The sequence below is a fragment of the Heptranchias perlo genome, unplaced genomic scaffold, assembly GCF_035084215.1.
Source record: "Heptranchias perlo isolate sHepPer1 unplaced genomic scaffold, sHepPer1.hap1 HAP1_SCAFFOLD_117, whole genome shotgun sequence".
NCBI classification, from domain to species: domain Eukaryota; kingdom Metazoa; phylum Chordata; class Chondrichthyes; order Hexanchiformes; family Hexanchidae; genus Heptranchias; species Heptranchias perlo.
In genome coordinates this window covers 906923-923346 of record NW_027138396.1, presented here as the reverse complement: position 1 = coordinate 923346, position 16424 = coordinate 906923, and the positions used below count along the sequence as shown (strand labels likewise).

General features: G+C 45.4%; 1 protein-coding gene across 1 annotated transcript in view; it reads left to right on the top strand.

Annotated features, from left to right (window-relative positions):
- The window catches only part of LOC137307998 (uncharacterized), a 110725-nt gene that overhangs the window by 79563 nt on the left and 14738 nt on the right, over positions 1 to 16424 (top strand). The window contains exons 28-35 of the mRNA XM_067976968.1: positions 550 to 661; positions 950 to 1180; positions 2189 to 2578; positions 3317 to 3669; positions 4291 to 4537; positions 6497 to 6728; positions 11187 to 11308; positions 14943 to 15117. Coding sequence (XP_067833069.1) covers positions 550 to 661; positions 950 to 1180; positions 2189 to 2578; positions 3317 to 3669; positions 4291 to 4537; positions 6497 to 6728; positions 11187 to 11308; positions 14943 to 15117 — 1862 coding nt within the window. The remainder of the gene's footprint in view (positions 1 to 549; positions 662 to 949; positions 1181 to 2188; positions 2579 to 3316; positions 3670 to 4290; positions 4538 to 6496; positions 6729 to 11186; positions 11309 to 14942; positions 15118 to 16424) is intronic.

Below are 16424 nucleotides of genomic sequence, written 5' to 3'. Positions count from 1 at the left end.
CCACAACTTCAACCCCACCAACTAGAACCACAACTCCACAGTCAACCATACCTCCACCATCAACTCCATCCACGACCACAGCCCCACCTACAACTGGAAGCCCACCCACCAGCAGCACCACTGCAATAACCACCAGCCCTACAGCAATAACAACCAAAGAGAGTTTTACAACTACTATCTGCACAACTGAAACAATAGAAACAACTGAACCAACAATTCCTACGGCAGCTGCTACACCACCTATTGTTACCTCTACCCCAGTTACAGCAGTACCACCAAGTGAAACCACACCTGAGATCCCAACGACATCCCCACCTTCAACTACATCCACATCCACAAAAACCCCTCCAACAACAACCACAACTCCAATCCCACCTACTAGCACCACAACTCCACATTCAACCACATCTACCCATTCAACCAAATCTCCACCTCCAACTGCATCCACAACCACAAAGCACACTCCAACAACAAGCACAACATCAATCCCACCAACTATCTCCACAACTCCACATTCAACCACATCTCCAATTTCAACTACATCGTCAGGAACCCCTCCAACTACGACCACATCCCCACCTTCAACCACGACGACAACTCCAATCCCACCACCTCCCTCCACTACTCCACATTCAACCACCTCTCCACCTTCAACGACATCGTCAGGAACCCCTCCAACTACGACCACAACCCCACCGACAACCACAACGACAACTCTAATCCCACCACCCGCCTCCACATCTCCACATTCAACCACCTCTCCGCCTTCAACTACATCCACAACCACAAAAACCCCTCCAACAACAACAACAGCTTCAATCCCACCAACTACCTCCACAACTCCACATTCAACCACAACTCCCAATTCAACCACATCTCCACCTTCAACTACATCCACAACCACAAAAACCCCTCCAACAACAACCACAACTCCACTCCCACCAACTAGCTCCACAACTACACATTCAACCACCTCTCCACCTTCAACGACATCGCCTGGAACCCCTCCAACTACGACCACATCCCCACCGTCAACCACGACAACAACTCCAATCCCACCACCTCCCTCCACTTCTCCACATTCAACCACCTCTCCGCCTTCAACAACATCTACAACCACAAAAACCCCGCCAACAACAGCCACAACTTCAACCCCACCAACAAGAACCACAACTCCACGGTCAACCATACGTCCACCATCAACTCCATCCACGACCACAGCCCCACCTACAACTGGAGGCCCACCCACCAGCACCACCACTGCAATAACCACCAGCCCTACAGCAATAACAACCAAAGAGAGTTTTACAACTACTATCTGCACAACTGAAACAATAGAAACAACTGAACCAACAATTCCTACGGCAACTGGTACACCACCTATTGTTACCTCTACCCCAGTTACAGCAGTACCACCAAGTGAAACCACACCTGAGATCCCAACCACATCCCCACCTTCAACTACATCCACAACTACAAAAACCCCTCCAACAACAACCACAACTCCAATTCCACCTGCTAGCTCCACAACTCCACATTCAACCAAAACTCCCCATTCAACCACCTCTCCACCTCCAACTGCATCCACAACCACAAAGCACACTCCAACAACAAGCACAACATCAATCTCACCAACTATCTCCACAACTCCACATTCAACCACATCTCCAATTTCAACTACATCGTCAGGAACCCCTCCAACTACGACCACATCCCCACCTTCAACCACGACGACAACTCCAATCCCACCATCTACCTCCACTACTCCACATTCAACCAAAACTCCCCATTCAACCACATCTCTACCTTCAACTACATCCACAACCACAAAAACCCCTCCAACAACAACCACAACTCCACTCCCACCAACTAGCTCCACAACTCCACATTCAACCACATCTCCAATTTCAACTACATCATCAGGAACCCCTTCAACTACGACCACAACCCCAACGACAACCACAACGACAACTCCAATCCCACCACCTCCCTCCACTACTCCACATTCAACCACATCTCCACCTTCAACCAGATCCACAACCACAAAACGCACTCCAACAACAACCACGACATCAATCCCACCAACTATCTCCACAACTCCACATTCAACCACATCTCCACCTTCAACTACATCCACAACCACAAAAACCCCTCCAACAACAACCACAACTTCTATCCCACCAACTAGCTCCACAACTACACATTCAACCACATCTCCAATTTCAACGACATCATCAGGAACCCCTCCAACTATGACCACAACCCCACCGACAACCACAACGACAACTCCAATCCCACCACCTACCTCCACTACTCCACATTCAACCACCTCTCCGCCTTCAACTACATCCACAACCACAAAAACCCCTCCAACAACAACATCAATCCCACCAACTATCTCCACAACTCCACCTTCAACCACATCTCCAATTTCAACGACATCGCCTGGAACCCCTCCAACTACGACCACATCCCCACCGTCAACCACGACGACAACTCCTATCCCACCACTTCCCTCGACTTCTCCACATTCAACCACCTCTCCGCCTTCAACTACATCTACAACCACAAAAACCCCGTCAACAACAACCACAACTTCAACCCCACCAACTAGAACCACAACTCCACAGTCAACCATACGTCCACCATCAACTCCATCCACGACCACAGCCCCACCTACAACTGGAAGCCCACCCACCAGCAGCACCACTGCAATAACCACCAGCCCGACAGCAATAACAACCAAAGAGAGTTTTACAACTACTATCTGCACAACTGAAACAATAGAAACAACTGAACCAACAATTCCTACGGCAGCTGCTACACCACCTATTGTTACCTCTACCCCAGTTACAGCAGTACCACCAAGTGAAACCACACCTGAGATCCCAACGACATCCCCACCTTCAACTACATCCACATCCACAAAAACCCCTCCAACAACAACCACAACTCCAATTCCACCTACTAGCACCACAACTCCACATTCAACCAAAACTCCCCATTCAACCACATCTCCACCTCCAACTGCATCCACAACCACAAAGCACACTCCAACAACAAGCACAACGTCAATCCCACCAACTATCTCCACAACTCCACATTCAACCACATCTCCAATTTCAACTACATCGTCAGGAACCCCTCCAACTACGACCACAACCCCACCGACAACTACAACTCCAATCCCACCACCCGCCTCCACCACGCCACATTCAACCACAACTCCCCATTCAACCACATCTCCACCTTCAACGACATCCACAACCACAAAAACCCCTCCAACAACAACCACAACTTCTATCCCACCAACTAGCTCCACAACTCCACATTCAACCACCTCTCCACCTTCAACGACATCGCCTGGAACCCCTCCAACTACGACCACATCCCCACCGTCAACCACGACAACAACTCCAATCCCACCACCTCCCTCCACTTCTCCACATTCAACCACCTCTCCGCCTTCAACAACATCTACAACCACAAAAACCCCGCCAACAACAGCCACAACTTCAACCCCACCAACAAGAACCACAACTCCACGGTCAACCATACGTCCACCATCAACTCCATCCACGACCACAGCCCCACCTACAACTGGAAGCCTACCCACCAGCAGCACCACTGCAATAACCACCAGCCCTACAGCAATAACAACCAAAGAGAGTTTTACAACTACTATCTGCACAACTGAAACAATAGAAACAACTGAACCAACAATTCCTATGGCAACTGGTACACCACCTATTGTTACCTCTACCCCAGTTACAGCAGTACCACCAAGTGAAACCACACCTGAGATCCCAACCACATCCCCACCTTCAACTACATCCACAACTACAAAAACCCCTCCAACAACAACCACAACTCCAATTCCACCTGCTAGCTCCACAACTCCACATTCAACCAAAACTCCCCATTCAACCACCTCTCCACCTCCAACTGCATCCACAACCACAAAGCACACTCCAACAACAAGCACAACGTCAATCCCACCAACTATCTCCACAACGCCACATTCAACCACATCTCCAATTTCAACTACATCGTCAGGAACCCCTCCAACTACGACCACATCCCCACCTTCAACCACGACGACAACTCCAATCCCACCATCTACCTCCACTACTCCACATTCAACCAAAACTCCCCATTCAACCACATCTCTACCTTCAACTACATCCACAACCACAAAAACCCCTCCAACAACAACCACAACTCCACTCCCACCAACTAGCTCCACAACTCCACATTCAACCACATCTCCAATTTCAACTACATCATCAGGAACCCCTTCAACTACGACCACAACCCCACCTACAACCACGACGACAACTCCAATCCCACCACCTCCCTCCACTACTCCACATTCAACCACCTCTCCGCCTTCAACTACATCCACAACCACAAAAACCCCTCCAACAACAACCACAACTCCAATCCCACCAACTATCTCCACAACTCCACATTCAACCACATCTCCAATTTCAACGACATCGCCTGGAACCCCTCCAACTACGACCACATCCCCACCGTCAACAACGACGACAACTCCAATCCCACCACCTCCCTCCACTTCTCCACATTCAACCACCTCTCCGCCTTCAACTACATCCACAACCACAAAAACCCCGCCAACAACAGCCACAACTTCAACCCCACCAACTAGAACCACAACTCCACAGTCAATCATACCTCCACCATCAACTCCATCCACGACCACAGCCCCACCTACAACTGGAAGCCCACCCACCAGCAGCACCACTGCAATAACCACTAGCCCAACAGCAATAACAACCAAAGAGAGTTTTACAACTACTATCTGCACAACTGAAACAATAGAAACAACTGAACCAACAATTCCTACGGCAACTGCTACACCACCTATTGTTACCTCTACCCCAGTTACAGCAGTACCACCAAGTGAAACCACACCTGAGATCCCAACCACATCCCCACCTTCAACTACATCCACAACCACAAAAACCCCTCCAACAACAACCACAACTCCAATCCCACCAACTCGCTCCACATCTCCACATTCAACCACCTCTCCACCTTCAACGACATCAACAGGAACCCCTCCAACTACGACCACAACCCCACCTACAACTACAACTCCAAGCTCACCACCCATCTCCACCACGCCACATTCAACCACAACTCCCCATTCGACCACATCTCCACCTTCAACTACATCCACAACCACAAAAACCCCTCCAACAACAACCACAACTCCAATCCCACCAACTAGCTCCTCAACTCCACATTCAACCACATCTGCAATTTCAACGACATCGCCTGGAACCCCTCCAACTACGACCACATCCCCACCGTCAACCACGACGACAACTCCAATCCCACCACCTCCCTCCACTACTCCACATTCAACCACCTCTCCGCCTTCAACTACATCCACAACCACAAAAACCCCGCCAACAACAGCCACAACTTCAACCCCACCAACTAGAACCACAACTCCACAGTCAACCATACCTCCACCATCAACTCCATCCACGACCACAGCCCCACCTACAACTGGAAGCCCACCCAGCAGCAGTACTACGGCAATAACCACTAGCCCTATAGCAATAACAACCAAAGAGAGTTTTACAACTACTGTCTGCACAACTGAAACAATAGAAACAACTGAACCAACAATTCCGACGGCAGCTGCTACACCACCTATTGTTACCTCTACCCCAGTTACAGCAGTACCACCAAGTAAAACCACACCTGAGATCTTAACGACATCCCCACCTACAACTACATCCACAACCACAAAAACCCCTCCAACAACAACCACAACTCCACTCCCACCAACTAGCTCCACAACTCCACATTCAACCACCTCTCCACCTTCAACTGCATCCACAACCACAAAGCACACTCCAACAACAAGCACAACATCAATCCCACCAACTATCTCCACAACTCCACATTCAACCACATCTCCAATTTCAACTACATCGTCAGGAACCCCTCCAACTATAACCACAACCCCACCTACAACTACAACTCCACTCTCACCACCCATCTCCACCACACCACATTCAACCACCTCTCCGCTGTCAACTACATCCACAACCACAAAAACCCCACCAACAACAACGACAACTTCAACCCCACCAACTAGAACCACAACTCCACCGTCAACCATACGTCCACCATCAACTTCATCCACGACCACCGCCCCACCTACAACTGGAAGCCCATCCACCAGCAGTACCACTGCAATAACCACTAGCCCTACAGCAATAACAACCAAAGAGAGTTTTACAACTACTATCTGCACAACTGAAACAATAGAAACAACTGAACCAACAATTTCTACGGCAACTGCTACACCACCTATTCTTACCTCTACCCCAGTTACAGCAGTACCACCAAGTAAAACCACACCTGAGATCTCAACCACATCCCCACCTACAACTACATCCACAACCACAAAAACCCCTCCAACAACAACCACAACTCCAATCCCACCAACTAGCTCCACATCTCCACATTCAACCACCTCTTCACCTTCAACGACATCGACCGGAACCCCTCCAACTACGACGACAACCCCACCTACAACTACAACTCCAATCTCACCACCCGCCTCCACCACGCCACATTCAACCACAACTCCCCATTCAACTACATCTCCACCTTCAACTACATTCACAACCACAAAAACTCCTCCAACAACAACTTCAACCCCATCAACTATCCCCGCAACTGCAACCCCATCAACCATCCCCGCAACTGCAACCCCATCAACTATCCCCACAACTCTACATTCAAGCACCACTCCACCATCAACTGCACCGACAGGAACCCCTCCAACTACGACCACAACCCCACCTACAACTAGAAGTCCACCCACCAGCCGTACCACTGCAGCATCCACAAGCCCTACAGCAACAACAACCAGAGAGAGTGTTACAACAACTACTATCTGCACAACTGAAACAACGGAAACAACTAAACCAACAATTCCTATGTCATCTGCTACACCACTTATTACTACCTCCACACCAGTTGCAACATTACCATCAAGTACACCAATAACACCATCCATTAGTACAATCACACGTCCCCCAACAACCACCACAACTCCACCTTCAACCACAACTACATCCCTTCGTCCACCTCCAATTACAACAACACCCACAACTACAACCGCAATTACACCTTCAGCTACGACCACAACCCCACCTTCAAGTACACCTACCACCACAACCAGAACAGTGTCTACAAATACTGCACCTCTGACATTGCCTACTACCCACACTAGCACTTTGAAATCGTCTACGACTGTTCCTCCTGCTGAGAGAATCACCGTAAATGCATCTTCCACCACTGCCACTGAATGGAGTACAACTGCTGCAGTCACTGTTTTGGTAACCAGATCTTCGTCCACAAGTGCTATATCTGCAACTACAATCAAGAGTCCTTCAACGTTTTCTCAACCAACACCTACTGCTTTCACAGTGCATTCTACCGTTTCTCCTACCACACGCTATTCATCTTCTGTCACCGAATGTTTCTGCATTGTGAATGGGACAGTGTATTCCCCAGGTAATCTACTTATGTTTTTTGTTCACAATGACAGGAAGGCCATTGTTGTGTTCTATGGGAGAAACCAGTTGTTTCTTAAATACCATTTGCAACACCATTCATATTAAACTATTTGCAACACTATTCACATTTAAATCAGTTGTTACACCGTTCACATTTAACAATTTGAAAACTGATCCCATCAGTTATGCCTCTAGTAGCTTTAGAAAGATGTTAGATTTACTCATCTACTTATTCAGTGTTGCAGATAGTTATTTATTGATGCAGATACTTTTCACTAACATGAGTGATTTAACAAATTGTTTGGGGAAATTGTTAAATGTGAATGGTGCAACAAATGATTTAAATGTGAATAGTGTTGCGAATAGTTTAATATGAATGGTGTTGCAAATAGTTTAATGTGAATAGCATAACAACAAATTTAACGCGAATGGTGAAGGATTCCACATTAATTGTGGTGAAAGTGGTAAAGTATGAATGATTTTGGAAATTGTTTATGACAATTTGGAAAGAGAGAGAGAGAGGGAGAGATAAACAGGAAAGAGAGGAACAGAAAAAAGTGAGTTAAGCAGAAAGCACAGCAAGAGAAAAGTACAATAGTGAAGCAGAGAGAGAAGGCAAGAAAGAGAGATGAGAGAGGAAAATGAGAGGAGCAAAGGAGAAACAGGAAAGGAGACATCATAGTATGATTGTAGGTACAGCATAGGAGGAGGCCATTTGACCCATTGTGCCTATGCCTGCTCTTTGAAAGAGCTATCCAAATTAGTCCCCTTCTCCTGCCCTTTTTAATTCGTTCATGGGATGTGGGCATCGCTGGCGAGACCAGCATTTATTGCCCATCCCTAATTGCCCTTGAGAAGGTGGTGGTGAGCACCAGTGGTAAACCGCTGCAGTCCGTGTGGTGACAGTTCTCCCACAGTGCTGTTACATAGGAACATAGGAACAGGAGTAGGCCATTCAGCCCCTCGTGCCTGCTCCGCCATTTGATAAGATCATGGCTGATCTGTGATCTAACTCCAGATACCTGCCTTTGGCCCATATCCCTTAATACCTTTGGTTGCCAAAAATCTATCTATCTCAGATTTATAGGAAGGGAGTTCCAGGATTTTGACCCAGCGACGATGAAGGAACGGCGATATATTTCCAAGTCGGGATGGTGTGTGACTTGGAGGGGAACGTGCAGGTGGTGTTGTTCCCATGTGCCTGCTGCCCTTGTCCTTCTTGATAGTAGAGGTCGAGGGTTTGGGAGGTGCTGTCGAAGAAGCCTTGGCGAGTTGCTGCAGTGCATCCTGTGGATGGTACACTCTGCAGCTACAGTGCGCCGGTGGTGAAGGGAGTGAATGTTTAGGGTGGTGGATGGGATGCTAATCAAGCGGCTGCTTTGTCCTGGATGGTGTCGAGCTTCTTGAGTGTTGTTGGAGCTGCACTCATCCAGGCAAGTGGAGAGTATTCCATCACACTCCTGCCTTGTGCCTTGTAGATGGTGGAAAGGCTTTGGGGAGTCAGGAGGTGAGTCATTCGCTGCAGAATACCCAGCCTCTGACCTGCTCTTGTAGCCACAGTATTTATGTGGCTGGTCCAGTTAAGTTTCTGGTCAATGGTGACCCCCAGGATGTTGATGGTAGGGGATTCGGTGATGGTAATGCTGTTGAATGTCAAGGGGAGGTGGTTAGACTCTCTCTTGTTGGAGATGGTCATTGCCTGGCACTTGTCTGGTGTGAATGTTACTTGCCACTTATCAGTCCAAGCCTGGATTTTGTCCAGGTCTTGCTGCATGCGGGCACGGACTGCTTCATTATCTGAGGGGTTGCGAATGCAACTGAACATTGTGCAATCACCAGCGAACATCCCCATTTCTGACCTTATGATGGAGGGAAGGTCATTGATGAAGCAACTGAAGATAGTTGGGCCTAGGACACTGCCCTGAGGAACTCCTGCAGCACTCAGCGGCTGAGACGATTGGCCTCCAACAACCACTGCCATCTTCCTTTGTGCTAGGTATGACTCCAGCCACTGGAGAGTTTTCCCCCTGATTCCCATTAACTTCAATTTTACTAGGGCTCCTTGGTGCCACTCTCGGTCAAATGCTGCCTTGATGTCAAGGGCAGTCACTCTCACCTCACCTCTGGAATTCAGCTCTTTTGTCCATGTTTGGACCAAGGCTGCAATGAGGTCTGGAGCCGAATGATCCTGATGGAACCCAAACTGAGCATCAGTGAGCAGATTATTGGTGAGTAAGTGCTGCTTGATAGCACTGTCGACGACACCTTCCATCACTTTGCTGATGATTGAGAGTAGACTGATGGGGCGGTAATTGGCCGGATTGGATTTGTCCTGCTTTTTGTGAACAGGACATACTGGGCAATTTTCCACATTGTCGGGTAGATGCCAGTGTTGTTGCTGTGCTGGAACAGTTTGGCTAGAGGCGCGGCTAGTTCTGGAGCACAATTCTTCAGCACTACAGCCGGGATGCTGTCGGGGCCCATAGCCTTTGCTGTACCCAGTGCACTCAGCCGTTTCTTGATTTCACGTGGAGTGAATTGAATTGGCTGAAGACTGGCTTCTGTGATGGTGGGGATATCGAGAGGAGGCCGAGTTGGATCATCCACTCGGCACTTCTGACTGAAGATGGTTGCAAACATTTCAGCCTTGTCTTTTGCACTCACATGCTGGACTCTGCCATAATTGAGGATGGGGATGTTTACAGAGCCTCCTCCTCACGTTAGTTGTTTAATTGTCCACCATCACTCACGAAGGATGTGGCAGGACTGCAGAGCTTTGATCTGATCCATTGGTTGTGGAATTGCTTAGCTCTGTCTATAGCATGTTGCTTCCGCTGTTTAGCATGCATGTAATCCTGAGCTGTAGCTTCACCAGGTTGGCACCTCATTTTTAGGTATGCCTGGTGCTGCTCCTGGCATGCTCTTCTGCACTCTTCATTGAACCAGGGTTGATCCCCTGCCTTGTTGGTAATGGTCCCTAATCAGTCCCACCCTTCCTTCGACTGCCCTTTTACTATATATATGTTTATAAAAGACTTGGGGTTCCCTTTTATTTTAGTCCCTAATCTATTCTCATATTCTCTCTTTGCCCCTCATTCCATTTTTTTAGATCTCATGTGTACTTTCTATATTCAGCCTGGTTCTCTACTGTGTTATAAACCTTCCATTCGCCATAAGCCTCCATTTTCAGTTTCATTTTAATCTCTATATCTTTAGTCATCCAGGGAGCTGTAGCTTTGGATGCCCTTCCTTTCTCCCTCGTAGGAATGTGTCTACTCTGTACCCGAACCAACTCTTCCCATTGTTCAACTGCTGTTTTGCCTACCAATTTTTGATTCCAATCCAACTGGGCAAGATCCCTTTTAACTCACTGAAATTTGCCTTCCTCCAGTTAAGTATTGGGGGTAGAAATTAGTCGGGCAGTGGCGGTGAACGGGCGGTATTGGATCAGCCGCCCGCCATACTCCCCGCCTGATATTCAGCTCCACTGACTTCAGTGTAAAGCGGGGCGTATATCAAGCGGCCTATGTGATACCACCCGTTTTGCGCCACCGCCCAAGAAAATATTTCAAAACAAAAATGAAATGGTGAATTTTCCTTTGTTCACATTTTTAGGTGCAACTATATATAACTACACTGACGAAGCTGGCTTTTGCATTTTTGCAAAATGCAATGACACTTGTAAGATTGAAAAACATATCTGGCCTTGTGGAAGCACAACACCTGCATCTACAAATGTACCTCCAAGTAGTGCCAGCTATACAACAACAGTTCCAAGTGTATCAGGTTGTCCGGATTTTGATCCTCCAAGAGATGCAAGTATATGTTACATTATACAGTCACACATCTTTGGCAACAAGACAATGCAATGAGCAATCAATCACCACAACTGCATACAGTTCAAGCTCTGCACATTTGGCATGTTTGATGGCTGAGATAATGTGACATTAATGACACAATATTGTGTTAATTATGTTACATGATTGATTACACTCTGTGAAATCAAATCAGTTATGCCACATATTAGTTAACATACCTGGTCTGTGACAATGTTGGGTTGGATACCTCCAACTGAGCTACTTGATGGAGCACTATGGAACACAGGAACATCGGACCAGAAGTAGGCCATTTAGCCCCTCGAGCCTGTTCCACCATTCAATGAGATCATGGCTGATCTTTGACCTAACTCTATCTACCCGCCTTAACCCCGTATCCCTTAATAACTTTGGTTAACAAATATCTATCAATCTCAGATTTAAAATTAACAATTCAGCTAGCATCAACTGCCGTTTGCGGAAGAGAGTTCCAAACTTCTACCACACTTTGTTAAAATTGGATCGCCAAATGATGAGGGATAGAATATTAGATCCCGGTCTTTAGTTGCTTCCAAGCCTTTATTCACAGAGATTCCCCTCACACATACTCCACACCCTAGATAAGCTCTACTATAAAAAAGATACAACAGTGTCCCCAATTGATACCCACCACCTGAATACAATTAACACTAATTGATATAAATCATATTATATCAATTATATAACATCATATATATTGCATGTAGAAATGTTTCCTAACTTTACTCCTGAAAGTTCTGGCTCTAATTTTTAGGCCACGGCCCCTAGTCCCCAGCCAGCGGAAATAGTTTTTCTCTATCTACCCTATCAGTTCCCCTTAATATCTTGAAAACTTTGATTAAATCATCCCTTAATCTTCTGAATTCCAGGGAATACAATTCTAGTTTGTGTAATCTGTCCTCGTAATTTAACCCTTGGAGTCCAGGTCTCATTCTAGTAAATCTACACTATACTCCCTCCAAGGCCAATATATCCTTCCTAAGGTGAGGTGCCCAGAACTGAACACAGTACTCCAGACATGGTCTAACCAGGGCTTTGTATAGCATAGCTAACTTCCACCCCTTGTATTCTCGGCCTTATTGATTATTTTCTGTACCTGTCCATGACATTTTAATGATCGATTACATGGACCCCTAAGTCTCTTTGGACCTTCACTGTTTCAAGCTTTTCACCATTTAGAAAGTACTCTGATCTATCCTTTTTAGGTCTAAAGTGGATGACCTCACACTTGCCTACTTTGAAATCCATTTGCCACAGTTTTGCCCATTCACTTAATCTATTAACATCTCTCTGTAATTTTATGCTTCCATCTACACTTACAATGCTGCCTTTCTTTGTGTCATCGGCAAACTTGGATATGTGGCTCTCTATCCCATCATCTAAGTCGTTAATAAATACAGTGAATAGTTGAGGCCCCAACACAGATCCCTGTGAGACACCACTAGTCACATCCTGCCAATTTGCATACCTGCCCGTTATCCCTACTCTCTGTCTCTTGATGCTCAGCCAATTACCTAACCAGGTCAATAAATTTCCCTCAATTCCATGAGCTTTGACTTTAGCTAACAGTCTCTTATGAGGGACTTTATCGAATGCCTTCTGGAAGGCCATATAAACAACATCCATAGACATTCCCCTGTCCACTACTTTCGTCACCTCTTCAAAAAATTCAATCAGGATCGTCAGGCATGACCTACCCTTTATTAATCCATGCTAACTCTCCCTGATCAGTTGAAAATTTTCAAGGTTTTCAGTCACTCTATGTTTAATTACAGACTCTCGTAATTTCTCGACAACAGATGTCAGGCTAACTGGTCAATAATTGCCTGGTTTCCCTCTCTCACCTTTCTTAAATAGCGGAGTAACGTGTGCAATTTTCCAACCAAAGTGTCCTGAATCGAGTGAACTTTGGAAGATTATAATTAGGGCATCTGCAATGTGCTCACCTACTTCCTTTAAAACCCTGGAATGGAAACCATCTGTTCCTGGGGATTTGTCAATCTTCAGTGCCATTATTTTCTTCATTACTGTTAATTTGCTTAGGTTAATTATGGTGAGTCCCCATCCCTGATTCAAAATTAATTTCCTTGGGGTGTCTGGCATGCTACCTTTTTCCTCTACTGTAAATACTGATGCAAAGTAATTACTTAACATGTCCGCCATTTCCTTACTTTCATTTACAATATCATCATTATCAGTTTTTAAGGGCCCACATTGCTCTTGACCACCCTCTTTTTCCTAATATAATTGTAAAAAAAATTTGTGTTGATTTTGATATCCCTTGCAAGTTTCTTTTCGTAGTCCCTTTTTGTAGCTCTAACTATCTGTTTTGTCTCCCTTTACTGTACTTTGTGTCTTTCCCAGTCGCCAGGATCTGTGCTATTTTTTGCATTTCTGTATGCTTTTTTGTATGCTTTTTCTTTTAGTTTTATGTTGTCCCTTACCTCTCCATGGCTTTTTTGTTGGCAAGTAGAGCTATTGCCCCTTAGGGGTATAAACTCGTTCTGTCTCACGTTAAATTATTTTTTGAACACCTCCCATCGATTTTCTGTCGTTTTACCCATTAACAGATTTGACCAGTTAACTGTGGACAGTCTCTGTCTCATCCTGTTGAAGTCGGCCTTACCTAAATTTAGAATCTTAATAGCTGCTATGGGTTTCTCCCTTTCAAACACAACGTTGAACTCGATCATATCATGATCACTATTAGATAAATGTTCACACACAGTTAGGCTGTTAACTAAATCTGACTCATCACTTGTTATTAAATCTAATATGGCCTGCCCCCTTGTTGGTTCTAGGACAAATTCTAGGTTCAGGAAGCTGTCCTGAACACACTCAAGAAATTTGCTACCTTTCTGACACGAGCTCGACTGCTTATCCCAATTTATATGAAAGTTAAAATCCCCCATTAAAACCACTTTGTCTTTGATACACACTTGTCTAACCTCTGCATGTACACATTCTGCCACTTCATAGCTGCTGCCAGGGGGCCTATACACAACTCCCACAACAGTCTTAAATCCTTTTCTATTTCTTAATTCTACCCATAAAGTCTCCACTGCCTGCAGTAATAAAATCTCAATAGAGAGAAAAAACTGTCAAGACTGGTGCTGTCCATCTCCCCTCACCACCAGAAAAAGTACATCCTTGGCACAAGGGTGTCAGTGTAGCATTGGTAATGGTAAGACATCTGTGGTGAGTGGAGGATCTCTGTGAATCAGACCATTCTGCCCATTCAGCTTAAGTTGTGAAGGTGGTAGTTGAACATTAGCAGTAACCATCCCATAAAAACAGGACGCATTATAAATACAATCATAATGCAAACTAAACATTTTATGAGGTCAGGACCAACTAATGCAGCAGGGATAATGAACACCAATGATAAATTAACCAGCAATAGGTGACAACACATACTCTCTAATAATAAATGCTTAAATATAATTTGATAATTACTGTATTGATTTCATGCCCACATGTTCTAGAAATCTCTAAAATATTTTTCTGTTCATTGCAGCATAATGAGACATGGCAGTTCTGTGGCTGTTTGATGGCGAAATGTATAAAAGAAAATATTGTTTCTGTAACACCTGTGGTGTGTCCCACCATTGGACCTATCGAATGTGTCAATGGCCGTCCACCTGTCAAAGTGCATGATAAAAATGGTTGTTGCTACCATTACGAATGTGACTGTAAGTACATCCGAACTGGAAGACAAGAATTTTTTTTTTATAAAGTCTATTTTTATTGACTGTTTTTACATAGTTCCTGTTATTCCAAATTGTGAAATTTCTCTTCCTTCTGTCTGTCATTGTAAAATATTTTGCATGCAATACTTGAAGTAACAATACTGAATATGTTAAGTGTGTTTTGACTGTTATAATGTTAGTACTACCAATATTTTGCTTGATTCAGAATTTTTTTGTGCAAAATCATCATGCTATCATCTAATATTTAATGGGACTGATTATGTTTTATGAGGTCAGCATGCTAAACATGCACAATGCACTGTTTAAGAAGAATTTCAAATTCCCATATCTGTTTATGTCATATCTTCTTTATTCTCACACTGAGGCCGATTTTCAACTTGGGCGGATCGTGCTGGACCAGCACTCACATGCAGTTTGCAGGTCGGAAGGAATGGAAAATTTAGTGGCTCCACCGTGGTGCTCAGCTATGTTCAATGATAAAGGGGACGGGGGGGGAGGCATTAAGTCTGCGATGGTGGGAGGCAAGAAGGGGTCGGCAATGGGCAGAAAGATTTTTGTGGCGCCAAGAGAAGCATTCATGTGCCTTCTGGTCCCATGAGAATCTGTATAAAAAAAAACCATAAATGTATTTTGTTCTTTTAGATTAACTCCCTCACTCACACACCATTTCCTGTTCCTAGATGGAGAAAGCATGCAATCAAGCTACTGCCGGATGTCAGCCAAAAGTGATTTATATTCCAGAACCCAAAGTTATAGAAATTTTGGTTTAACTGATACTCTAATATTCTGGCTTTGCAGCAACCTGCTGTGTTCCCTTTAAGGGCTGCTAGTTAGGCTGCTCAATGCCTAGTACTAAAGGATGGAGCATGCGTGGTGCACACTCTGCTCATTGGTATAACAAAATTGCATTGGGGTCCTATAACCTGTATAGGACACCGATTTGCATACTATAAGTAGGGGGAGCCCCTAAAATAGGCAGCCATCTGGCCAGTCCATGTGAAGACCCCAACGAAATTGCCAATGGGCAGATCGGCAGTGGGAACAGGTTGTAAGTTCAGCCCCATGATTTTCAGAGTGTAATCACACCGTTCCTGTCCAAAAAAGGGACGCAAATCTCTCCCACTTTCTCCTTAAGAGGAACTAACATTTCTGTTTGGAACCTGTCCTGATGGTGCAGCATGATGCCCAAGAGTGATTGTGTGAGTTCTCTCTCTTTCTCAATGTGGTGAGCTCTCAATTTTATTTGAGGAATTTTCTCCTGTTCCACCTTCCCCTGTCTCTATGCTATT